At 37.2% G+C, this 26,198-nt stretch overlaps 1 protein-coding gene and 1 long non-coding RNA gene across 4 annotated transcripts in view; one reads left to right on the plus strand and one right to left on the minus strand.

Annotated features, from left to right (window-relative positions):
* The window catches only part of COL14A1 (collagen type XIV alpha 1 chain), a 297,645-nt gene that overhangs the window by 13,673 nt on the left and 257,774 nt on the right, over positions 1-26,198 (minus strand). For both annotated transcript variants that reach the window (XM_056823153.1, XM_056823151.1), the window contains exons 44-45: positions 25,800-25,866; positions 20,989-21,177 (exon numbers count right to left, since the gene is read on the minus strand). In XM_056823153.1, the coding sequence (XP_056679131.1) occupies positions 20,989-21,177; positions 25,800-25,866 (256 nt within the window). The remainder of the gene's footprint in view (positions 1-20,988; positions 21,178-25,799; positions 25,867-26,198) is intronic.
* The window catches only part of LOC130458339 (uncharacterized), a 65,248-nt gene that overhangs the window by 6,200 nt on the left and 32,850 nt on the right, over positions 1-26,198 (plus strand). The window contains exons 2-3 of one of the 2 annotated variants that reach the window (XR_008917517.1): positions 1,361-1,445; positions 18,190-19,107. This is a non-coding gene — a long non-coding RNA (uncharacterized LOC130458339). Of the gene's footprint in view, positions 1-1,360; positions 1,446-18,189; positions 19,108-26,198 lie in introns of those variants that run through there. The other variant, XR_008917516.1, reaches the window with a different exon arrangement.

A 26,198-nucleotide genomic window follows, 5' to 3' on the forward strand; every position in this document is an offset into this window, starting at 1 on the left:
GGTGATTTAATCATTGCTTGAACTGGATCTATTGGGACTTGTAGAAGGAAATCCATCTGTTGGGCAAGCTTCGGACTAATTCTCACAAAATCTCAGAAGTCATCTGGTCTCAACTATACCTGAATGAGAATTCCCCCACCCAAACCTCAATAATATATGATCATCCGCTTCTCCCAAGTCCTCCATCTGAAGGTCTCCACTCATCTGCATGTTTCCATATTAGCATCATGTCCCACTATAAAGCTAAGGCATTATTGTACAGGAGAATATGGATGAAACAGGGGATCAAAATAAAACCTTGAATACATAGGATGCTGGGACCCCTTTCAAGTCTCCAGACTTGCCTATTGTTTACCCCTTTTAGAGACAACTATTATAATTTAATAATAATAATGATAATGATAACTAACTTTTATATTAAAGTTATCTTAATATTAATTAAATTATTTATATATAAGTATATGTATAATTGATAAATTTATATTAAGTTATCTCATTTGACTCATAACTACCCTGTGAGGGAAGTAATATTATTACTCCCACTTTACAGATAAGGAAACTGAGGCTCAGAGACACTAAGTGATTTGCCCATGGTTACCTAACTGGTAAATATCTAGACTGGATTTGAATTCAGGTCTTCCTGATTCTAAGTCATATATTTTATCCACCATACTATGTAACTGCCCATCAGTTTTATATTCAAGGTCCAAAAACCTTTTATTCTATCTCTCTTAGGACTAACTGATATATGTGATTTCTGGTTAGTTACTTCATCTCTTAAGGCCTCAGTTACCCCCTCTGTAAAGTGAAGATATAGGACTCGGTTACTTGGCTTCAGCTCTACAATTTCATGATTACTTTTCCTCAACTAGTTTTGCAATATTCATAGCACTCTGGTGGGAAAGTTATGCATTATTCAAAATTAGCAGAAAAATCTGCCTCAGCAGTTTCCATAGTTTGTAATTCAAAATACATGATTTTAAATTAGGTTTCTGCTTTTCTTTATTCAAAAAGCACTGATGATATTTAAATCAGAGTCCTTGTAGGGCTATAAAGTGATTGAAAAGTGATTGAAAAGATCTGAGGACTTCTTCTTGATGGAAAGTGCCTTAGAGGTCAATCAGTGCAATTCTACAAGTATTTAAATTTGGAGCATGAAGGGGAAGTATGGGAGTATGATCCACCCTATGCAAGGAACTATGCTAGGCTCTGGGGGTGGATAATCACAACTGATGTGAAAAGCAGTCCCTACCCTTAAAATGCTTACATTCCAACAGAAGATACACAGTCTATAAGCAGATAAGTGCTATGCCTGCCTCTCTCTCCAACAAAAAGTGATTTATTTTAACTCACTCTTCAGGTCCCTGAATGATCCCTGGAATCATCAGAGATCACAGCCTCCACCATAATCCACTCTATGGGCACAGGGAGAAGAAGACTTGCAAGTAAGAAAAATTATAATCTGATTGGGAATTTGCTTAAGGTAACACAATTTGATCAAATCAATTTTGCACTGCTTAAGAAAGAGAAGTTGAGTATCAGTGAAACAGAAGAGGTACACGATCTACCAGAATGAATGAACAGGGTAGGTCAGTGTGAAATTTGTGATCAATCCAAAGATTTGAGACTCTGGGATAAGACATCATTATTCATCAAAAACTGCTGGATTGTTGGGTAGAAAATAGATATGGACAACATCTCCTACCATAAACCAAGGACAGCTCCAAAAGGATAGCCTTAGAAATGGAGGTATCACAGTTTGGGATGTAGAAAAGAATTTAAAGATCATTTAGCTGGTTCCACATTTTTCAGGTGAGTAAACTGAAGAAAGTTCGTTTCCCAGCATCAGACACTTTCCTAATGTCAGATAGGTACTAAGTTATAAAAGGATTCAATCTCAGGTCTTCTGGGTCCAAATCAAGAGCTCTGGAGATGCTAGTTGAGAACTCGAGAGGGGATAGAATTGGATTATCAGCTTTAGAGAGAAGTGCTTAGAAATGGCACTTGAACAAGTATCAAGTGAGAGAATGTAAAAGGAAGAGGGCAGACCTTTTGGGATCACCCACTTAAAGGGCTTGGAGGGAAAAAATAACTAGTAATAGAGAATAGATGAAGTCAACAGAGGAGAACCAAGAGAATTAGATTTCTCAGAGGCTAAACCAGGCAAGAGTAACCAGAAGGATGGGTAGGCTACTGGGAGCATAAATTGCAGGAAACAAGCAAAATGAGGAATATAAAAGGCTACTGGAACTGATTACTGAGAAATGCTATAAATACTGATTGTCTGAATTACTGTATGCTCCTCCTTGCTACCTTGCAAACTCCATGATGACAATGACCAGGTTAGAATCTGATTTTTGGAGGGATTTGAATGCCAAGATTGAGTTTGGACTTTACTTAGTAGGCAACAGTAAAAAACACTACAGGATGGTATCTGTAAACTAAACAAATGAATTCAATTTCTATTTGTGGCAACATTGTAGAATATAATATTGAGGAGATTATGGGTATTCAGAAGGATAATAAACATTAAAAGTCTGATGGTTCAATCATAAAAGACTAATTTCATTTCCTTTTTTTGAGTGTATAAAGAGAGAATTTCATCAAGATGGTAGAGTAAGAGGTGATAACTAAGAACAGCTCCCTTGTACCCACTTCAAAGTAATGACAAAATAGAAAGATATACATAGGAACTATGTGTGTGTAACTATGAAATACTCTTTACAGAAATTAGGATATATCTAAATAACTGAAGAAAAATACAGAGAAACAACAAAGATAAAATGGATAATTTTAACTACATAAAATTAAAATGCTTTTGCAGAACCCAAACCAATTCAGCTAAAATTAGAAGAATAAACAAGTAATTGAAGGGAAAAATATTTGTAGCCATTTTTACTGATGAGGGTCTCCTTTCCAAGATAAGCAACTGCTTTAAATATATAATATATAACATAACAAGCATATTATAATATAATAAAATCTATAAGTGCTATCCAATGCATGGTCAAAGACTATGAACCAGTGGTTCACGGTACCTGTTGTTCATAGTACGTTGACTTCTATACAGCAAGAAAATAAAGTTATTGAAAACTACATGAAGAACGCTCTAAATCATTAACAATTAGAAAAAAAAAAAAACCACAACTCCAAGGTTCTATTTCCTACCCATCAGATTGGCAAAGTTGACCAAAAAAAGGTCACAAATGTTTGAGAGGCTACAGGAATATCAATGCACTGTTGGTAGAATGTGAATTTGTACAGCTATTTTGAAAAGCAATCTGGGACTATACATACCCCCAGTTACTAAACTAAAATCACCACTCTTTAACTCAGCAATACAATGATAGGTCTATACCCCCAAAACGAGGGAGCTGGACATGAAAATCTACAAATCTATGGTCATGTGACAGAGAGAATTGGATGAGATGAATGAGGATGCTTTTTCTATTTGCAATTTGATGAACACAAAGTTTAGTAGTATTCTCGTATGGTTCATCTTGATTACTTTTAAGGACCTGTTAAAAATGTACACTCACTAAAAATAAACAATCACAACACTTATACTTTTTTTTTACATAACCTATTTTGTGCAGGATTTCTATTTATTAAGAACCTACTATGGAAAAGTATTGTGCCAAGTGCTGGGGAATGAAAAAGGCAGAAGGACATCCTTGCTCTTGAGAAGTTCACCATCTATTTGGGTTCCCAAAATATGCCTTTCTCTCCATTTTACAGACAAAGAAGCTGAGGCTCAGACATGTTAAACAACTTATCCATACTCAGACTGTTTGGGAATCAGGACTTGACTTCAGGTCCTCTGATGTAAGGGCTAACATTCTATTACACTCTATCACAGTAGATAATAGTGAGAAGTAGTGAAGTTCTCTAAAGTAAAACTGTTCTTTAGCTGGCTACATCTCCCCTCTCCTAAAGAGGCTGTGAAGGTAATTCATGAAAGTGATTTTCTGGAGCTCTGGCATCTAATTTTACATTTATCTTTATTCAATATTATTATATTCAACGGATTCCCTTATTTTAGACTATTTGGATTTTGGGGAGTATCTGGCTGTGATATTTACTAATTCTATCATCCAACTTAGTAATTAATCCCCTAAACTTAATATTGTTGGCCTATTTGACACTTATGCTGTCTATTCCTTTATCCAAATTAAAGAAATTAAATTAAAGAAAATTAAAGAAATTAAAGAAAAACATTTTGAATAGGGGCAAATGTAAAATTCTATGTCAAGGCTCTTGAAAATCACTTTCAAAGATCACCTTCACAGCCCCTTTAGGATAGAGGAGGTAGGTATAGCGAGAGTCCAGTTTTACTTTGGAGAACTTTACTACTTCTCACTATTATCTGCTGTTATATGGTGGAATAGAATGTTAGATTTTGAATCAGAGGACCTGAAGTCCAGTTCTGTGGGTGAGCTATGAACTCCTCAAGGGCAAGGACTATCTTTGGTTTTCTTTAATAAATGTTTTCTGGCTGATCTTAAAGTACTACATAAATATGAATTATTATTATTATTCTAAAAAAGAACTTGACTCAGGAGATGAATCACAAGACCCAAAAGAGCTAAATTTAAAACTTATATAATGATGACCAAGTTCTTTGAGATATGTAAAAAGATTAGCACATTAATAGAAATGTATATTACCATCAGGGGCAGCTAGGTGGCACAGTGGATAGAGAGTTGGGCTTGGAGTTGGAAAGACTCATCTTTCTAAGTTCAAATCAAGTCTCAGACACTTACTAGCTGTGTGACCTTGGGCAAGTCACTTCACCCTGTTTGCCTCCATTTCCTCATCTGTAAAATGAGCTGGAGAAGGAAATGGGAAACTACTCCAATATCTTTTGCCAAGAAAACCCCAAAATGGGTTCATGAAGAGTTGAACCTGACTGAAACAACTAAAAAAATCTTATCATCAATGATAAGAAAGAGATTTAAATAGAGATAGTTTGGACTCCCAAAAATAAAGGTTGAGAAAGGTTAAATTATTTTTCTAGAGGGAGACCATTATAGAATGGAAAGAGCCCTCACCAGATAGTGGGAGTACCTGGCTGAGGTATTTATTAACTGTATAACCTTTGTCAACTTATTTTACTTCTCTGAATTTTAATTTCTCCTTCTATAACATGAGGGTGTTGGGTAAGATAATTTCTAAATTCTATGATCATATGGCAAAGAAATTTACTAGGAAATTCAAGTCAAATCAGAGGGGATCAGATGAAGGAGAATGTCTTTTCTTTTCATAATTTCTTTTTTTTTTAAACCCTTACCTTCCTTCTTAAAGTGTATTGGTTCTAAGGCAGAATAGTGGAAAGGACTAGGCAATGGGGGTTAAGTGACTTGCCCAGGGTCACACAGCTGGGAAGTGTCTGAGGTCAGATTTGAACCCAGGACCTCCCGTCTCTGGGCCTGACTCTCAACCCACTGAGCCTCCCAGCTGCCCCCTCTTTTCACAATTTCTATGAGTACAAAAGTTTAGTTGCATTCCCATGAGGTTAATCTTGATTATTTTTAAGGACGTTAAAAATATTCACTAAAAATAAATTGTTACAGTTAGCATAAACATTTGCAATTTTATTACATAAACTATTCTGTGCAGGATTTCCCTTTACTTGTCCATGGTTGAAGTGCTGAGAATTTAGAAAAGGGTGAAGAACATGTATCTGAACACAAGAAAGTTCTATCCCATTTATATGCATATTTTTTTTGATAACAAGTATAATTTAACTTTTACTTTAAAAACCTCTCCCTATACTTTTAAAAAAAAATAAATCCATTTATAGAAAAGGGAACTAAAAGAAGAACCCTGGCTGCCAAGTAAGTAAGAACTGGCCATCTGGAGCAGTGTGAGGACTTGAAAACTAAAGCTGTGAACAAGGAAAGGCAGTGTAGCCCAGTGAATGGGGAACTGGCCTCTAAGTCAGGATATCAAAAATAAAAATCCCACCCCAGTGGCCCTGAGCAAATCATTTAATTTTCACTTACTCTAGGCAACTTTCTAAGACCCCACATTGTAGAAGAGTTGCTGACCTGTGTAGGTAAAAGGAATTTCCTTCTCAGGGCTTCCCTGTGCTAATAAAAACACAGGTCTAGACAAAGGGGAGGAAAAAAGCCAGGTACACTGAGTAGCAGATAGAAGAGAGAATGAGCTAAAAATCTGACCAGATGAATACCCACAAACCAACTACCTTTTCTCAAGCGCCTACTGGGCCAGGCTGGCTGCGTTGGGAGAAAGAGGTGTCCTGAAGGGGTTTATAGCCTAATGAGGAGACATGGGGATGAAATGAAACACCCAGAGGACAATAAGGGACATTATATACACATATTGTAAATATATATTATTAGATACAAATTATATGATCTATAATGTATGCAATATATTATACACATTGTTATATACATATACATATTTGCATATACATATATACACACATATATGTATAGATCATCAATGCTGAGTAGTAATATTCAGGCTAAGAGACTGAGATCAATCAATTTGCTAATAAGTGAGAGAGCATTCAGCTAGGGAAAGAAGCAAGAGCCAGAGAAGGAACAAAAGGGGCAGGAATTGGGCATATGGGGGACCCAGCCTAGGCTAAAGGAGAAGGAAAATTCAAGGGTAGCAGGCACCTGGCAGGAAGATATATAGGGGAGGACAATGACACAGACAGGAGAGGTGGGGACAAACAGCTTGAAGGGATGGAAGATAGGCACTCAGAGGTAGGACAAGAACAGGTGAAGGGGAGGGAGGGCTGGCTCAAAGGCTTCCTCTCTTGGTACTGGAGGTCTCAAACCAAGCATTTGATCCTGTTCTTTTATTTTCACTTGGAAAGGAGTTTTTTGGTGTTTTCTTTTCTTTTTATGGGGTGGGGGAAAGGATATCACAGATCACCCAGTCAGTAAAGTAAAGTAAACACAGGTAGTTTGTTTGTTTGTTTTGTTTTTTTTTTTTAATGCAGATTTCTCTCAGAATTCTTTATGAAAAGTTGAATGTGTGTAACGCAAGAACTGTCTATATTTAAAAGGGAGTGGAACAATCAATAGAATGCTGGACTTGGAGTCAGGAAGTCCTGAGTTCAAATTTGGCTTCAAGCCCTTAATAGCTGTTTGAACCTAGACGACTCACTTTATCTCTCTAATTCAATTGGCCTCATTTCAAAAATGATAGCACCTATCTCAGAAAATGGTTGTGAGAACCAAATGAAATGACATGTAAGATGCTTTACAAAACTTAGAGTGCTATAGAAATGTTAGCTTTCATCGTAATTGTTATTGTGTGAATTTTACATTTTTTCCACCCTGATTAAATCTTTAAAATCCTAGCAACCAGGAATGTCTACACCCCTACTTAAGGATTAAGTGTTGAGGAGGATGGCCTATGACAGCAAATGACAAATAAGAAAAACTGACAGACCCCCTGGGCTGTCCTAAGTCAAGCTTAAGCTACCATTAGTACATGTGCGACGCAGGAAGTGATGTAAAAAAAGGTACATAATCAGGTGACTTCCTCTTGTTGCTTTTTTTTTCGTGGCGGAGATGTGGCTGGTGGTGTCTTGGCATGCCTGCAGCTCTTGTCCGGGTTTGGTGATGAGTGTCTTTGATGCAGTAACTGGGAGAAGCTCAGTAATGGAGGTCAGGTGAGGCGTCTTCCCTGAGCTCTCTCAGAGTTTAGGCAGATTCCTTTTTTTTCCTTTACCTTTCCTAAAGCACTATCCTCCTAGGAGGCCCCTCATCTCGGAGCAGACCTCATGGCTGGAAGCTGAGCTAGTTTTAATCTTGGAGGAGGCCTCATGTTTGAGGTCTCTGAACTTCCCTTAGTTTAGGTTAGGTCGGAGAAATCTTATACCACTTTCTCTCTCTCTTCTTCTTAATTCCTTCCCTCTATATTAATTAAACCACCATAAAATTCCCAAACTGACTTGAATATTTTTATTGAGACTTGAATTAATTCGTGGCGACCATCAGTATAATATATTAGTCAAAACTCCCTAAATTTACCCCTAACAGTCATTAGTAGTAGGTAAGGGCAAAAATAGGAGCAGGAAGTAAAGTTGCAGACAGGCATATTTCAGGTCCATGTTTGAGGTAAGGGTCTCCAAGAGATTATGGGGTAATTGCATGTCAAGAATGACATACAAGAGATTCTTTTTTGGCATTCTTTTTCATAAGTCCCTCAGAATTGTCTTGGATCATTGCATTGCTGTGAGTAGCAAAGTCTATCACATTTGATTGTCCCACAATATTTCAGTTACTGTGTACAATGTTCTCCTGGCTCTACTTCTTTCACTCTGCATCAGTTCATGGACTTCTTTCTAGTTCTCTCTGAAATCATCCTGTTCATCATTCCTTATAGTATAAGAGTATTCCATCATCATCATATACCACAATTAGTTCAGCCATTCCCCAATTGAGGGACATCCCTTTAGTTTCCAATTCTTTGCCACCACAAAAAGTTTAGCTATAAATATTTTTGTACAAACAGATCCTTTCCCATTAAAAGAAAAGAGATTCCTTTTAAGGTAGAGCTAGGCTTGGTGTCCTCTCATTTTACAAATGAGCAAACTAAGGTAGTCTTCTTCAAAAGGCTCCCTGAGCTGGTCATTAACCTAGATGAGCCTTAGTTTCCTCATCTGAAAAACTGGGATAATAACATAACCTAACTCAAAGGACTGATGTGAGGATCAAATAAAATGGCATATAAACAGCATTTGGCAAATCTTAAATTGCTATATAAACAAAAGTTATTATTACAGTATCTTCAAGAGAGAATAGTAACTTCAAATACTCTATGGAGATGCTAGTTTGAAGGTTAAGACAGTAAAATCAGTTATTTTACCATTCATTACTTGGCTTAACTCCAACAAAAGGACATAAATAGCATGAAAGTAGCATCATCTTGAAGTAATACAGACCATTTGGAAATACTTAGACAACCTTCCAACAAAGGATACCAAACAAATCTTAAAGATGCATTTGTATTAGTGATAGGAGGAGCTAGTAGTGTTGGAAGGGACCAAATTCTAACAGCTGCCATAAATAGCTCAATTCTATTAATTTTAGGCATTTCTTTATCAGTGACAAGAAAGCCATATATCATCTGAGACTTAAGGGGGGAAAATGCAATGCAATCCAGATTTGATAGCGAGACATCATTCAGATCTCTTGTTTCTTAATGTTAAAGGAAACCAGGCTTCAGAAATCTCCCATTTTAACAACAAATTGAAAATTAAAAAAAGAAAAGAAAAGAAATCTGCTATCTTCTGGAACCTTATCTTAGTTAAGTTTTGAGGCTTGAATTAAGTGTTGTCTTCAGTAAATGAAGAATTTTCTTGAATGAAGTGCAAAATGGATTCTCGTCCACTTGATTTTGTAACCTTTTGATTATAGTTGTTCTTTTCCCCTTTTTTTCACTACCTGAGAGTCCAAACTTCTGTCACATGACTTGTCTTCTGACAATCTCCCTCTTCCTCCTCATTTAGATGGATAGGAGCAAACACTAGATACAGCTAATTAGGCGTATCTCCTTTCTGAAAGAGCCTTTTAAAAAAATTCCTATCATTTCATTGAAAAACTCTTCCCAATGTGCCCATTGATTGGGAAATGACTAAACAAATCGTGGCACATAAATGTAATGGAATACTACCGTACCATGAGAAACAATGAATATGAAAGATTCAAAGAAACATGGGAAAACATAAGAATGGAAAAAGAATAAAGTATTAAGAAATTAGGAAATTAGAAAAATAGAATTAGGAAAACAATATATACAATGATTAAAACAGTGTAAGTAGAAACTGATTTGGACCCTAAGAAAAGTAGATAAAATGCAGTCATTTTCCTTATTGAACTGGTGAAGCAATGAGGATGTGGGATTATTGCAATGTCAGATGCAATGTGTTTACTGGTTTTGCTGAATTGTCTATTTTTTCTTTTGAAGAAATTGTTGTTACAAGGAAGATCTCTTTAGGTAGGGATGATGAAAGGGATATATTTGGAAATAGATGTGATATGAAAGTGTAGGTCATCAAAGAACATTTTTAAAAAATTCTTACTAATGATAACATGTAGCCAAATGGATAGAGCATTGATTGGGAGTCAGGAATCCAGTAATTTAGTCCTGGCTTTCCAATGAATTCACAGTGTGATCTTGGAAAGATCATTAAACTTCTTTTGGTCTCAATTTCCTTCTCTGTAAAATAAATTCTAAGGAGCTTTTTTCTTACTCTGACTTGTATCATCAAAATTCCCAGAAAAATCAATTTGCCTAAGAATCAGGCCCATAAGATTACATTATTTGGTCTGTATTCATTTCCTCATGTCTCAAGCTTGGTTTAATTTGGTTTCCTCTGCAGAAATGTAAAACATATTGATTGCCAAAACCTCATTAGCAACTATCCAGGAAGAAAAAAATACAATTCATCCTGCAAACCATCTCTCTGAAAGCATTTAAGAAGTCACTCCACTTAAATGCTAAATCTTGTATTTGTGGGCAATAAACTTGGCTTCTGCCAAATGAGAATTGTATAGGAAAACAAAGATCTTGGTGAAAAACTGTCAAATGGTTGAACATCAGAAAATTATATAATTTTATCAGTGGAAATGACATTAAAGAACAGCCATTATTATCTGCTTAGCCACTGAACTCTAAGGACCATAAGACCTTTCCATTTGACTTGTAGCTGAAACCTTCCATATATATTGTGTTCTCCATTAGAATGTGAGCTCCTTACAATCAGAGACTGTCTTGCTTTTCTATTTATATCCCTAGCATTTGTCATTGTTTGTGGTACATAGTAAACACTTAATGAGTGCATAATTCATTCATTCATTTCCTCTGTGGAATTTCCAACTCTTAAAGCTCCCAATTCAGGAGATTGATGGTTCTGATGAGGATAGCCCTGAAGAAGGAAAGTGGAATTAAATTCCAAGAGCTATTAATGACTATGGAAAATATTGCCTTTCTCATGCAAGACATCAATTTCAACCACAACCATATACTCATAAATAAATAATCTTAATGATTGTTTTGGTGCTGGCTAATGTGAAAGAGAGAAATGCCAAAAATGAATGAGAAAGACTGGATTTTGAAATGCTGTCTCAGAAAAAGATGAGATGGAACTCTGCTGCCATTGGGGGATGGGATGGAACATTCCAGTCAAGCTAAAAGGTGGAACAATTGGAAAAACTGCTGATTTCTTCTCTCCTTGGCTTGAAGAGAGAAGGAACAATTCCTTACTGAGAAGACAATATATATCCATTAATCCTTTGCTGAGAAATAGAAGATCCAGACCATTCATCGGGGATATTATTAGGATAGAGACTTTTCCCTTAGGGGAAGAAAATTAGCCTATCCTGCAGAAGATTCACAAAACCATACCTCTAAGACAAGAAATACCAACCTCTTGAGCTCACAAAGACATTAAAATAGTCTGGGACTGAGTCCCAGACTTGTGCTTCAAACTCTCTGAAACCAGCTATAGGAGGGAAAATAGTCAGGGACTTCCTGTGTCCTCTATCCTCATTATACCTTAACCCTTTACCTAATAAATAGATATTTTTGGCTTTACTGAAGACTCAATCATCTTCAATGGGCTAGAAGGAGAATTACAAAATACATCAACTAAGAAGAAAGAGACTGAAGGGGATTCCCTCTTACCTTTCAGCTCCAGTCAGATCTGACTCCATAGTCAAACAGTTCTACCTGGGAGGAGGGAGGGAGAAGTATCTGTTCCCTCTTTCCCAAGTATCTGGCAACATTTGATTTCCCCACTAGTACACTAGTAAAAGGAGCATTCCCTCACAAAGAGAGAGACGCTGGGGTCCATATAAACAGAAGTAATGAGAAGGAGAAAACAGGTAAAAGAGAAAGATATAGAGGTTTTTACCTCTTGTTTTATACATTTAGAGGTAAATACTTATAGGCGTTCTCTTGGTTTTTACCTCTTCTTTTTTACATTTAGAGGTAAATACCTATAGTCTTCCTCTTTTACTTGTTTTCTCTATTATCAGAATGATTGCTCTCAGGACTACATTCCTGGTCAGGGTATCTTCTGCTCTTCTGAGACTGAGCTTTGTTCCAGATTTCCCTTTGGCTCCATCAGATGTTTTCAACCATGGAAATAATGAATATGAGAGATCTATGCTGTTGGCCATTATTTCTCTGCCATCCTGGAGTCACTTTGGTGCTAACTCCTACTCTTTCTCAATTTGCTTACCCACAGATTAGCCTCAGTAACTCATTCCTTAGCTTCAGTAGAATAAACTTTTCTCTACTTTACTACAATTTCTGAATCTCTGAGTGGGGAATTCATTCCCTTTTCGAGATCTGTCCAAGGGAGGAGGGGACAGCTCTTACTTTTCAGTGTTTATTTTACGTGGTAGTGTAATTTCAACCTGTCCTTCAGTGTGTTTCATCTTTACATTCTCCCTTCCCCCTGCTCATTTTCTATAACAAAGTCCATCTTTGTTCAGGTCAGCCACAGAAACCTAGGATTGACAGACATGAACATTAGACCTTTTCTCTTATACTAGAACCATTTGGACCTTGGTCTTGTGGCCTGGAGAAAGCTTGTAGGGAGAGTCTTCAAACTCAAAGGTCACTCAGAGGTTTTCTTCCACAAACAACAATCCTATATTACTCTGAGAAGTTACATGGGGAAAAGAGCAGCTTTCTTATGCATCAAAGCCTTAGATGAAGACCTCAGATTTGCTCTTGATTAAAAAATGCCACTGAAACATTTAATTTTTTTAAGCTCTCAATTTAAACTACTTAATTATCTCCTGACTTGAAGGAGTTGGCAGATAAAAAGAAAAAAAGCTGCTGATATTTTTTAAAAACTAAGGAAATGAGGAAGACAAAGTAGGGACAGTCATTAGGATACTATCTTTCAGTGATTTCCACTCAACTTTTGCCAGGAACTGTTGTGGGAATGGGAAAAATCACAATCATTTAATGCAAGTAGGGCATCCAGGTGGTACAGTGGATAGAGCCTTGGGTTTAAAATATGGAAGACTCATTTTCATAAGTTCAAATCTGGCCTCAGACACTTCCAGGCTGTGTGACTTTGGGCAAGTCACTTAACCCTCTTTGGCTCAGTTTCCTTATCTATAAAATGATCTGGAGAAGGAAATGGCATTCTACTCCAGTATCTTTGCCAAGAAAACCCCAATGGGAGTCATAAAGAATTGGACATAACTGAAAAGACTCAATAACATGCGCCAAGTACTGTGCTAAGTTATGAAAAGACATAGAAAGGCAAAAACAGTTGATGTTTCCAAGGATATTCCAGTCTGATATAGGAAACAATGAGTAACTAACTATATACAGACAAGATATATACAGTAAGTATTGGAGGTAATTTCAATAGGAAGGCATTAAAGAGTAGAGAAGACTAAGAAAGGCTTCTTGTAGAAGGTGGGACTTTCACTGAGACTTGAAGGAAGCCAAGGAAGTCAAGGAGTGAAGATCAGGAAAGCACAGGGGACAATCAGAGAAAATCCTCAAAGTGAAGTGATAGAGTATTTATTGTATGTGCGAAACAGCAAGAAGGCTACCATTATGGGACTCCTAAGATTATATTCAGGGGAATGAGATGCAAGTATAGAAGATCAGAAAGGGTCTGGTTATGAAGGGCTTTAAAAGCCAAAAGGGGGCAGAGGGGTATCACAGTGGATAGAAAACCAGGCTTGGAGTGAGGAGGACTTGGGTTCAGATCTGGTCTCAGACCCTTTTAGATGACTCTGGGCAAGTCTCTTATCATGACTGCCTAGCCTTTGCAGTTTTGATATTGTTCCTAAAATGGAAGAAAGTAAGGATTAAAACAAAAACAAACAAAAAAACCACAGAGGATTTTATCTTTGATTCTAGAGAAGCCACTGGAGTTTATTGAATAGGAGAGTGACATAATCAGATCAGTCTGCAATCAGCATAATGAGTGAAAAATGAAATGACTGAGGAAAACATATTTGATCAATTTATTAAGCAATACATGTTAATTGACTAACAAATAGGGACAAACCAGGAAACCTAAAGGAATTGAGCGGCTTAGGAAGCAAAAGGGTAATAGTGGGAATTGTGGGAACCACACTGACTCCTTCTGGTCACTCAGCTCGGGGGTATCTTAGTTCCTTTTCTTTAATGATGAGCCTTGTCCAAATTCTGTCCTTTGAGGAAGGTTTATTCAATTGTGGGAATTGAGAGAAAACCTTACTGCATTGTTTGAACCTAGCCCTGTGTGGCTGGGAAACTGGACCGCCAGTACCTGCTGTTTAGAGACTCTTAACCAAGGACTGAGGTCGTGTGGATCAGAAATACAGTCAGATCCTAAGACCATAATTGTACATCTCAAGCAACTTGTCTGTATGTCTTATCTCAAAACTGGCTTCATATTGATCAATCTTAATCAGTTATTGTTTCCATGTTCCTTTTATTTTTTTCCCCTTCCCTCCTGTCTTAGAAGTGAAACCAAGTACTGGTTCCAAGACAGAAGAGCACTAAGGACTAAGGAATTTGGGATTAAATGACTTGCCCAGGGTCACATAACTAGGAAGTGTCATACTGGATTTAAACCCCAAACCTCCCAACTCCAGGCCTGGCTCTCTATCCATTGAGCCACCCAGCTGCCCCTTTATGTTCTTTGGATTGTTTACAGATACTTGGAGAGGAGTGGGATACCCTTTTCCTGAATTCAGGGAATTGCACCTATTCTCTCTCCAACTTGGAAAATCCCCAATCTTTTATCCAATTAGAAATCAGATTACTCAATGATGTATTAATTCCCTTTAATTAATTGGTCTTATTTGATTGTATAAAATTCTCTTTCTCTGATTCAGGGTCCAGCCCTAAATTGAGGAAGGGGGTAGTCCTGATTTGTTAGGAAATTGGAATGTATTATTTAATAAATTGAAATATTCAGATCAAGCTTTTGTTTCCTCAATCATTTCCTCTTTTGCTCATTATATCAGGGAGATCTGAGTTCAAATTGGGCTTCAGAAACTTACTAGCTGTGTGGTCTTTGGAAAGTCACTTAACCTTGTACACAACTAAAAGGACTGAGTGTGTATAACATATACACACATACATATTATAATGGGAGGGGATTTGAGATAGAAGGCACTAGCAGGGAGAGGGGAGAGAGGAATAAGAACATTTTGCACAAGCTATAAGAAGATTAAAGGAAAATAGGTACAAAAAAATGGAAAACTGAAAGAAATCATAGGATTACAGATACAGAACAGGAGGGAACCTCAGAAGACATGTAGTTCAATCCATACTTAGGCCTTGGGAAATTAAATGACTTGTCCAAAGTTACAAAACAGTTTCCTAATCTGTAAATAGGGATAATAATAGTACTGCAGAGCATGGTGATTACAACACCATGTTTGGAGTTAGGAAGACTCCTCTTCCTGAGTACGGATCTGGACTCAGATACTTCCTAGCTGTGTGACCCTGGACAAGTCACTTTACCCTGTTTGCCTCAATTTCCTCATCTATAAAATAGGCTGGAGAAGGAAATGGTAAACCAATCCAATATCTCTGCCAATAAAATCCCAAATGAAGTCATGAAAAGTCATACATGACTGAAAATGATTGATCAAAACCAACCAACTCATAGTTCGAGTGCCCTGAGAATCCCGCTCTAAGCATCCCAGGTCCAAATGATTTCTATCTCTTCTGAACTTCCATAGCTTTTATCTGCAATCCCCATTAAACACTGATTATATATTACCCGGTACTGTTAATTATTTTCATGGCTTTTCAAGTCATGGGCAGTATGGTTTCACTAGATTAAGCAACAGGAGAGCAGGGCTCCAGTCTTGCCTCTGATTCTTACTAGCTGTATAATCATGGGCAGCTACTTAACATTTCTCACCTTCAGTTCCTCACTCACAAAAGGGGATAATAATGGTACTTATATAGCACATTAAAGTTTGCAAAGAACTCTATCAATATTCTCTCAATTTATCCTCAGAACAATACTGGGAGGTATTTTATTATCTCCATTTCACAGATGAAGAAACAAAGGCTGAAAACATTTAAGTGACTTGCCCTGAGTGACAGACACATCTAGTAAGTATTTAAGGCTAGGTTTGAACTTAGGACATCCATTCTCTAGATCCACCACTTATATCCACTGTACCACCTACTTCTTAGATAATGCTATACTTATTCTACTTACTTTAACTGGGTATTAGGAAGAAAATGCAGCTAGGTCCTTTTAGTGCAAAAAAATAAATCTTCTGAAGAGGTCACATTTTAAAATGAACACTGCAGACTTCTACTAAGGGCACACAATAGATAGAGCACTGAGCCTGGAGCCAGGAAGACCCAAGTCCAAATCCATTCTTAGATATTTACTAGTTATATAATATGAGCAAATCACTAAACGACCCTTTTTTCCAAAAAAGAAAGAAGGAAGGAAGGAAGGAAGGAAGGAAGGAAGGAAGGAAGGAAGGAAGGAAGGAAGGAAGGAAGGAAGGAAGGAAGGAAGGAAGGAAGGAAGGAAGGAAGGAAGGAAGGAAGGAAGGAAGGAAGGAAGGAAGGAAGGAAGGAAGGAAGGAAGGAAGGAAGGAAGGAAGGAAGGAAGGAAGGAAGGAAGGAAGGAAGGAAGGAAGGAAGGAAGGAAGGAAGGAAGGAAGGAAGGAAGGAAGGAAGGAAGGAAGGAAGGAAGGAAGGAAGGAAGGAAGGAAGGAAGGAAGGAAGGAAGGAAGAAAGAAAGAAAGAAAGAAAGAAAGAAAGAAAGAAAGAAAGAAAGAAAGAAAGAAAGAAAGAAAGAAAGAAAGAAAGAAAGAAAGAAAAGAAGGAAAGGAGGGAGTGAGGGAAAGAAAGGAAATGCTGCAGGGTACAGCGAAAAGATTAAGGCTTTGGACCTGGATGAAGCTATACTCCATTAAATCTTTTTGTGACCTGGAGCAAATCCCTTATCCACTTTTGACCTCCATATCCTCATCTGAAAGTAAAGGGGACAAACTAGATTAATTCCTTCCAGCTCTAAAGTTATAACCTTCTGTCTACCTGTTTTACTTCCTCTTTGAGAACATTAAATTCTGGAGGAGAAGGACCCATCTCACATGCTTTTGTTTCCACCATAGCACTGAGACCTTGGGTTTAGCAGATAACAAAGACTCAATAAATATTGGTTGATTAGCTTATCATCCAAAGAATGTTCACAGTTATGCATAAATTATTTATGAAAGCTCTTGGTTAGATATTTTTCCTTCTCACAATGTCATAACTTGTCATAAACCACTTAGATGAAGTTCAAAAATTAAACAATATTCTACAAATTAATGACTATTTTTTTATTTTTACACAATATCATCTATTTTATGGCTAACAAATCACTATGAGTTAAATAACCATTTTCAAGTACTTGTGCTCTCAAGGCCATAGTATTATTCTTGAGAAAAGAAAGCAGATAAGAAGCAGATTCATTATTAGTACTACAGGGAGGAAAAATGTGGTCTGTGTAACTAATTTATTTTGAGACATTTATGAAAATGATATTCGGTATCGCATTTGGAAGTTAAGCTACTTTGAGGACATGCAAAAACCACATGTACTTGCTTGTGCTAAAACCATTTGATTGTCTAAAAATCTTATTAGTTTTGATTTAAAGGTGTTATAAAAATTATGCCATAATTCTATTATATTTTTAACTAGAAGAAAAAAAGATGACTCCTTTTAAAGAAAACTGCTCTATTTTGGAGGCAAAGGCGTACGATTTTGTTTGAAATGATTGCTTAAAGGACTGTTTGATACAAAATAAATAAAACTATAGTCTTGCTTTAAAGGGCAAAAAGTAGAGAAAGGCATGTGAAATGGAGAAAAACCTAACTGGAAAAATGATTCCTGGGTAAGATGTTATGTTGACATAGAAAGACTACGGGTATCTTATGGCTTCTAAGGCAATGCGTCTCAGCTTTGAAGAAGTTGTAAAGTAGTTGGGTGTCTCTTGTCAGAAATAAAGATCAAAGAAAACAAGTTAAGCTCTCTGCAAGGGCTTTTGATACAAAGTTGCTCAGAAACATTACACATATACTGGGGTATATAATAAACTTCAACATTTTTTTCACTTTTTTTCTTCCTTTTTTTATAAAGTAGCTGATCTAGAAAGATCTTTTGCATGACTATATATAATGAGTACGATAATGCTTACTTTCTCAACAGGTGGAGAAGGAACTGAACAGAGAGAATTTAGAACTGAAAAATCTTTTAATTAAATTAATTAAAAATAAAAATGTAAAAATATGCTTTGGGAAGATTTTGCCTCTAAGTTAAGTGTTTCAGAATGAGTTGACAAAAGAATTCTACTCTGGCCTATGCAAAAAAAAAATAAAATAAAATTAGTTTAAGCAGTTTAAGCTAAAGGTTACTATAAGCAATTTTAACTGTTATTACATTTCATTATTTCCTGCTTTATTTGTTGTCTCTAGAAATGATACTTGGGCTTAGTTGTCTTGATCAAAAGGTCCTTTTAAAAAATAAAAAAGCCCTCTGGCAATGTATAAAGAGATAAAAGCTTGGATTTCAGCCCCAGCTCTGCCAATCACTAGTTGCTGGATTTTGTCTGCTATAGCTTTTCTAACATGAGACTTCGTTTCTCTGTCAAATGAGGGGAATAAAGTAAATGATCTTAAATTTTTTTTTTCTTTCTGTATGATTGGAATTGAATGGACATTCCAGAAAAGAAGAACATGAATGAAAAGCCAAATGCAGCAAAGCACAGGGGCATCCAGGGGTGAGATAAAAGGCAAATGGCTTTAGAAGATTCTTTAGGAACTTCAGGAAAGAGCTGAGATAATTACGTGAAATTATGGGAGAGAAAATGGCCAGGGAAAGAAGCATGAGAACAAGTGTCAAACATTTCTCTCTCTTCTATTTCTAGAAAATACAAGAAATGAATGATAGGGTTTTGGTTAATGTACAGTTTTCACATCAAGTTCTGAAAGAGAAAGGGTCATAACCATATATACACAAACCACATCAGAGTAACCAAAATGGAAAGGTACCGAATAAGAGGAGGATTGATGATGCCTAAATGTTCCCCTGGATTTGTTTTCTTCAAACTGTGACCTTGAAAAAATTCCAACTGGTTGCTACTATCACCCCCTCCCTCTTTTCTTGATTTGTCTGACTCCCTACTTCCAGCATTTTTGTGGTCTTCTTCTCAAGGAGGTAAATGGGATCCAATATAGCAGACGAATGAAAATCTTATTCAGGTGAATGATTTTTTGCTCTGCTTAGTAATCACTGTTCCCACACCAGAAGGGTTAGCCCTCCTTAAACACCCATACACACAACAACAAAAAGGAAAGAGGCATGGTCCTGACCTGTAAAAAGCTGAAAACATCCAGAGTACAAGATGCTGTGATTATGATTCTTGCTTAAAAGGAACTTAAAGTCTCTTCTGAGTGTTGCTGCCCTAATATCCTATTGGACATTTCCAACTGGATGTTCCATAGGCATCTCAAGCTTAACATGATCCAAACAGAACTCATCATCTTTGCCCCAACCCTACCCCTTTGCCAAACTTCTATATTTCTATTGAAGGTACCAACATCCTCCCCATTACCCAGATTTACAAACCTGGTGGCATCATTCCTTTCCTACATATCCTATCAGCTGTGAAAGCTTTGCCATTTCTCCCTCAACATTTTTTTATATCCATTCCCTTCCCTCTGCTGACAAAGCCAACCACTCTAAAAGCCAAATCACTTCTCCTAGTGACTATTATAATAGCCTCCTAATTCACACCTTTGTCTCAAGTCTTTTCCCACTACGATCAATCCTCTGCTCAGATGCCAAAACGATTTTCCGTAAGTACATGGCCTAGTCCTACATCTTTCCTTACATGTCAAGAAGTTAGTGCCAAGTGGGTGGAGTACCAGGCCTGAAGTTAGGAAGATTCATCTCCCTGGGTTCAAATCTAGCCCAAATACTTCCTAGCTGTGTGACCCTGGGCCAATTTTTTAATTCTATTGGTTTCAGTTTCCTTATCTGTAAAATGAGTTTGAGAAGGAGAAAATAATAATCCATCCCAGTATCTCTGCCAAGAAACTCCTAAATGAGGTCTCAAAGAGTCACACATGACTGAAATGACTGAACAACAAGAAGGTCAATAAACTTCAGTAGATCTGTGGATCTTATTTTAAGATAAAATATAAACTCCTCTGTTTGACATTTAAAGTCCTTTACAATCTAGCACCATCCTAACTTTCTAGACTTATTTACACAGTATTCCTCCTTTCTATACTTTGAAGTCCCCCTAAACTGGCCTCCTAGTCCTTCTTCACAAACAACAAGCCCTCTTCCATCTGGTTGCCTTTCTACTGGTTATCCTCCATTTGTAGGGTAAATATCCCTTTATACTTCAGTATACTCCCTCTTCCCTTCCAGTCCTTAGAAGACTTGGTTTCCTTCAAGGCCCAGCTCAAATGAACCTTCTACATGATGTCTTTCCTGGTTTCTCCAGTAATTACCACCTTCCCCTAGGAGCTTGTTATCTATCTTGTACATTCCCAGGGAGGTCCATGTTGCCTCTCCCACTTAGACTGTAAGCTCTTGAGGGCAGGGACTATCTTGCTTTTACCTTTCTATCCCAAGCACCCAACACAGTACTCAGCACCTAGGAGGTGCTTGATAAATGCCCTCTGATCGAAAGCAATGTGACAGTGGAAAAGCACTATACAGGGTAGAATATGATCAAGTGCAACAATGCACAGAGTAGCACAGGAAACAACTGTTTATTTTAAATGAAGATTATTCAGTTCATATAGGCATATGTGAAACATTCATCAATCAGCAGGTGTACTCATGACCTCAGGCATACAGAATTTAATCCCATACTCACCTTCAATAAAGCCATGTCTATAGCTGGCCTCCTTTTACCCATTCAGGGTGACAGAGCAGTCACAGACAGGACCAGTGAATGATTATATTTCATTGGCTTATTTAGAACCAACCTACCTCTTTCTCCTGGGGTCCCTGGTTGGCCTGGGTTCCCTGGGAAGCCTGGTCGGCCTGGAGGTCCTTGTTCACCAGGAGTACCAGGAGAACCTTGTCTTCCTGGCTCCCCAGGAGGCCCAGGAACAGTCCGAATGGATGAAGAATGACTTGGAATCTGGTTGAGAATAGAATTGTACCTGGCCATGTGACCTAAAGAAAACAAAAGAGGCTAATTTAATCCAACCTTTCATGAAAGGAAGGGGATGGTGGTTTTTTCTTTAGGATTGGGGGATGATGGAGTTAGAGTTTCCAACAATACATCACCCTCCCCTTCCCTCAGAAAAGAAAAAAAAAGTACTCCCTCTAAAACATTCTTATTTGCCAATTTTTTTTTAAAGTTTACTTTGGATTGTGTTCAATGTACATCTAATGTGCTTGGAATTCTGCAATGAACTATTCTTCAACATCTCTATAAACACCATAAAGCAAAAGATTATTCTTAGTTATAAATCCTGTCTTTACCACCAACATTTACCTGACCCCTAACCCTTCACCCAGCTGCCTCACTCTCCAGCAACTTTTCCTGAGTTATTTGACTTCTTTCCCAACCCACAAAACCCTACTCCACCCTGCTGCTAGCAATTCCCCTGACAAGTGCCCTGAATCAACACACCTCCTAGCTGCCAAACCCTTCTCTTGTCCCTTGGGCAAGAACCTTTGTTCATGAATCAGCTGCAAAAACTCTCACTAACTGTGAAAAAAGTATAATAAAAAACTCACTCAAGGTTCTGGGTTTCTTTCCCTAATCTCCTATCTAAATTACTTCTTAAAAATTCTAATTCTAGCATAGGATTATATGGTTATTTTATTTAATCCAGCAGTGTCAGGGCATAAGTTATACCATAAGAGAGTCATCTAGATAACTGAAACTTATTCTTTGCAAGACAAACTTTGAAAAGTTTTTCTTTGTTGGTGGAAATTATTCCAAAACACTTCATGGTTTGCCTAAATATATACTGAATATAATTAGACATTTCTTAATAGGTAAGTGCCATTATTTTGAATATTAATTATCATATTGTGTAGAAACACAGTTCTGTCTTTTTTTTTTTTCATTTTTCTGTCTCCTTTCTCAATGTCAAGATGTTAGCTCTTATTTCTGGTATTAATGTTCAAGTCCCTGACAATCCTCCCCAAATACTTCCTCCTTTCTATTTTATTACGTCTCTTATATTTGGGGTTGGGCAAGCTTAGTAAGAATATTTTGTTAAATAAACTTCAGTATAGCTCTGGATTGAGTGTTTAGTTTTAATTTTTCTTTTAGGCACTTTCTGATAGCTCTTTTGGGGCTGAGAGGAATTTGAACTGACCTCTTGTCCAGGCAACTGGTTATGTTGCTCTATGAAGTTTTATACAGTTTCTTTCATCAATTACTGCCCATAATTGATCATTAAAAATACTCCCTTTTAAAAATAATGATGATGATAATGATAGAAAAATATTAGCAGCTTACAGTCACATACATAGTGTTACAAAGCATATTCTTATAACACCCCTATAGCAGGTAGGGGAGGGTTTCATTTTCTTCATTTAATCAGCCAGAAACCTCCCCAAATCCTCATCTTTACATTGTCACCCTGCTTTTTAGATCTTATCCCTTGTCGTATTTTCTTCTCACCTTCATATCTGATCCTTTGACCTACTCCTCATTCTACTCTTATTCCTTTATATCACCACGAGGTAGGTTAGTTTGTGCACACAGATGATCACACTCTGAATCTCATTATTACCTACAAGCACTCCGTTTCCACAATCAAAATTTGGACAAAATCCGACCTCAAACTCCTATCATTCTATTTCTCCCTTCTGCCTTATATTACCTAAACCTATTCTTAGTCCACATTGTGCCCTCTAATCCCTACATGCCTCAGTATTCACAAACCTATTCTTGGGATTTATCATGACCTCCAATAGTTCCATGCTTCAGTGCTTTCTCAGATTTCATCTTCTTTCCTTTCCCATCTCAATCTTATAGTTTAATAATTCAACTCCACACTGTCCTCTACTCTTGAAATTCCTTGTTCATTTTTCCTACTATCATTCACTGATCTTTGCTCAGAATCTCAACCCTTAATTACTCTCATCATCTGCTTCCTTAATTCTTGCTCAAATGCCACTAAGTGGAGTTGGAGGAAGTTGTGCATGGGATCTGAATAGATAAAACATCAATGTATGCTATCTGATGTATATTTGACTGGACCTTCACTGCTGCAAGGTAATAATTTTACACCTTCCTAAATGATTTCATGTCCCACTTTTCACTCATAAGGTTTAGAACAGTAGTTGTCGTATGGTTATAACTACTATTCTAAACCTCATCTCATCTCCTCAATCCTCCCCTCAACCTTAAATCCTTAGCTGAAGATTTTGATTCTTAAATTACTGAGAAAATGAAGGTCATTTGTGGTAAGTTCCCTTGTCTTCTTTTTTCATTTCAAAATCCCCTAAAACGTTCTGCTAATTTCAGGAATGAGAGGGAGAGAACCTTCTCTTTGTCAAGGATAATCCATCCTTTTAAGATGTATCCTTGTTCCCATCCCATCCCATCCCATTTTCTTCAGCAGATTGCCCTTTAAGTCATATTTTTTCTCATTCAACTCTTCAATCTTTCCTTACCTAATGGTTCTTTCCTAACTCTTTCATCCTAAAAAAAAATTTTTTAAGGACCTTCAATCTCAAGTTATCATTGTATAATTCTCTTCCCTTTCTAAGCAAAACTCCAAGAAAGAGCCATCTATATTCATTGTCTCCACCTCCTCTCTTTTCATTCTCTTTTCTGTCTTTTCAATCTGGCTTCTAATCTCACTATTTGATTCCCTAGCCAAAGCTATTAGCCCCCCCTAGTCCCATTTCTCCTCTGCCAACCCTTTTGTGCATTCTGGACTCCTGTGTTCAACATTGTTAACACATTCCCTTTGCTCTAGACCTTCTCCTCCCACATTCTTTTCATTTCCTGATATTCACGGAAAACTAGCTTCCTTTTGAAGCATCAACATCTTTGGGAACCCTCTCTAGGAATGGCAATGCTGCCCCTTCTTTCAAAACTCTTGTTAATAAATTAGCATTTAGGACCAGGAGGAGAAGTTGGCAATGCTGTTTTTCATCTATCCAGTATGAAACATGAGAATTGTGGCATCCCAGGTATATTCTAATCTTGGAAGTATTATTGATATATTAATATTGTAACCTAAGTGCTCGTGTACCAGACTCATGGTCATATTATTTCTTGATTATTGTATTTAATTGGTACTCTAGTAATTCTGACCACTCTCCAAACCTACAGTCCAAAGGTCAGGAGAATTCCTGGGCAGGACATTAGCTGCCACAGGGTCCTAGCTTCTACCTTGACAGACCAGATTCCCCACCCAGTCACATGTTTGATTAACCTCCTCCTCTTTGATCTTGTGTTTGTCAATTGAGCTAATGTTAAATCCTATGCCATGTCACATGTTCATTAGCTACCTCCCATTCCCCATTCCTTGATTCTCCAATAAAAGATTGGGGACGTGTAGCTCTCTCTCTCTTTTCTACCGTCAGAGAAGCACGCATGCTGGAACCCATGTTGTTGAACTCTTCAAATCTGAGTCTTCCTTTTTTATTGGGTTCCTTCTCTCTCTCTATTCCCTTCACCAATTTTCCCTCAGTTTCTAACTGTCCACCAACAAAGATATTAAGCTGTGGCCACAGGCAGCTACAAGTATATACCCATTTATATACATTTTTCTCCCCTCAGTATAATTCAAGCACTTTGAGGACAAGAACTATTTTCCTTTTTTTTTTCTTTGTATCTATGTTGCTTACTTGGTCAAAGGCTTGGCAAATAATATATACTTAATAATTTCTTATTGGTTGATTGCTATTGATGCTTTAGTTCCAAGCTTCCCAAGCCCTTTTCAACTGAATTTGCCCCAGGTGCTGGAAATCCTACCCAGGGCCTAGCTCAATGGAAAGTCACTAGACAGTATTACTAAGAGCTAAGTCATAACCAATAGACAGGCAAGTAAAGTGAAGGGTTCAAGGACAAAACACCAGGGAAATGGCAGTGATTAATTAAATCTCACAACTGTGGACTGTGGAAAAGTTATCCTTGAAAAGGAAGAAATAAGACAAGGCTGTGGATAAATACCACCAGACTGTAGCAAATGCTTCCTGGTGTATTTTTGGGCACAAGGCCCAAGGCATAAAAAGGGAAGGGCCTTGGACCATCATAAAAGATAACAGATGTGGAATGGGCAAAAAGGAAATACTCATTGAAACCCAGGGAACTTATGGAAATTAATATTGTAAAACATTTCTCAGATCGTTTACTTATTTATTATACTTACTTACTCAGGATTCCCTCTAAAGCTTGAGCTCAAAGTAAGAACATTTTATCTATCTTAATCAAGATGATTAAGACAGATTCTAGAAGGCCAAAAGGGCTGATACCTACTTGTCCCCAGTTACACTGCCTGTGTAACCCTGGGTAATTAATATTGCTTAACCTCCCAGGCAATTCCCTAAGACTAAGTTACAGAACAGCTGTGGTTTTGTACCCACAGAGGAAATTTCCTTGCCAGGAATTCCCTATCCTAATGAAATAATTGGGACTTCTGGACTCTCTTCTTGCTCTAAATACTAAACAAATACAGATTCCTATGGTGATTGCTCTTACTGTAAATAGTCTAAAAGATCCTATCTACCTGCCTTGCCTCTGGACTGACTTTTTGTGAAGAAATCCCTTTCCTGGACTGTCAAAAGGAAAATTAGAGTAAGGAAGAACAGGAGCTTACTCTGGATGAGCTGTTCACACACTTGGCGAGCCACTGCACGAACCATGGCATGAGACTGCAAATCACCCTGAATGAACGAGAAGAAAAAGAAGAAACATTCATCACGTGAAGATCAGTAAGCAACCAACCAATTGACAAATATTTATCAAGTTCCTCTCGTGTGCTGGGAATTGAGCTAGGGATACAAGGACAAAAAAAGAAACAGAAACTGTGCCTGTCTTCAGGGAGCTTATAGTCTACCAAATATAAATATAAATGTATAGATGTATTTGTGTATGTATATGTATATATACACATATATATACACATACATATAAAATCTAGTAATAAAATTAAATAAAAATAAGTATATGCATACACATAAATTATACATATACAATATGTAAATATAATTAATAT

This window comes from Monodelphis domestica, chromosome 3 (assembly GCF_027887165.1).
Source record: "Monodelphis domestica isolate mMonDom1 chromosome 3, mMonDom1.pri, whole genome shotgun sequence".
Lineage (NCBI taxonomy): Eukaryota > Metazoa > Chordata > Mammalia > Didelphimorphia > Didelphidae > Monodelphis > Monodelphis domestica.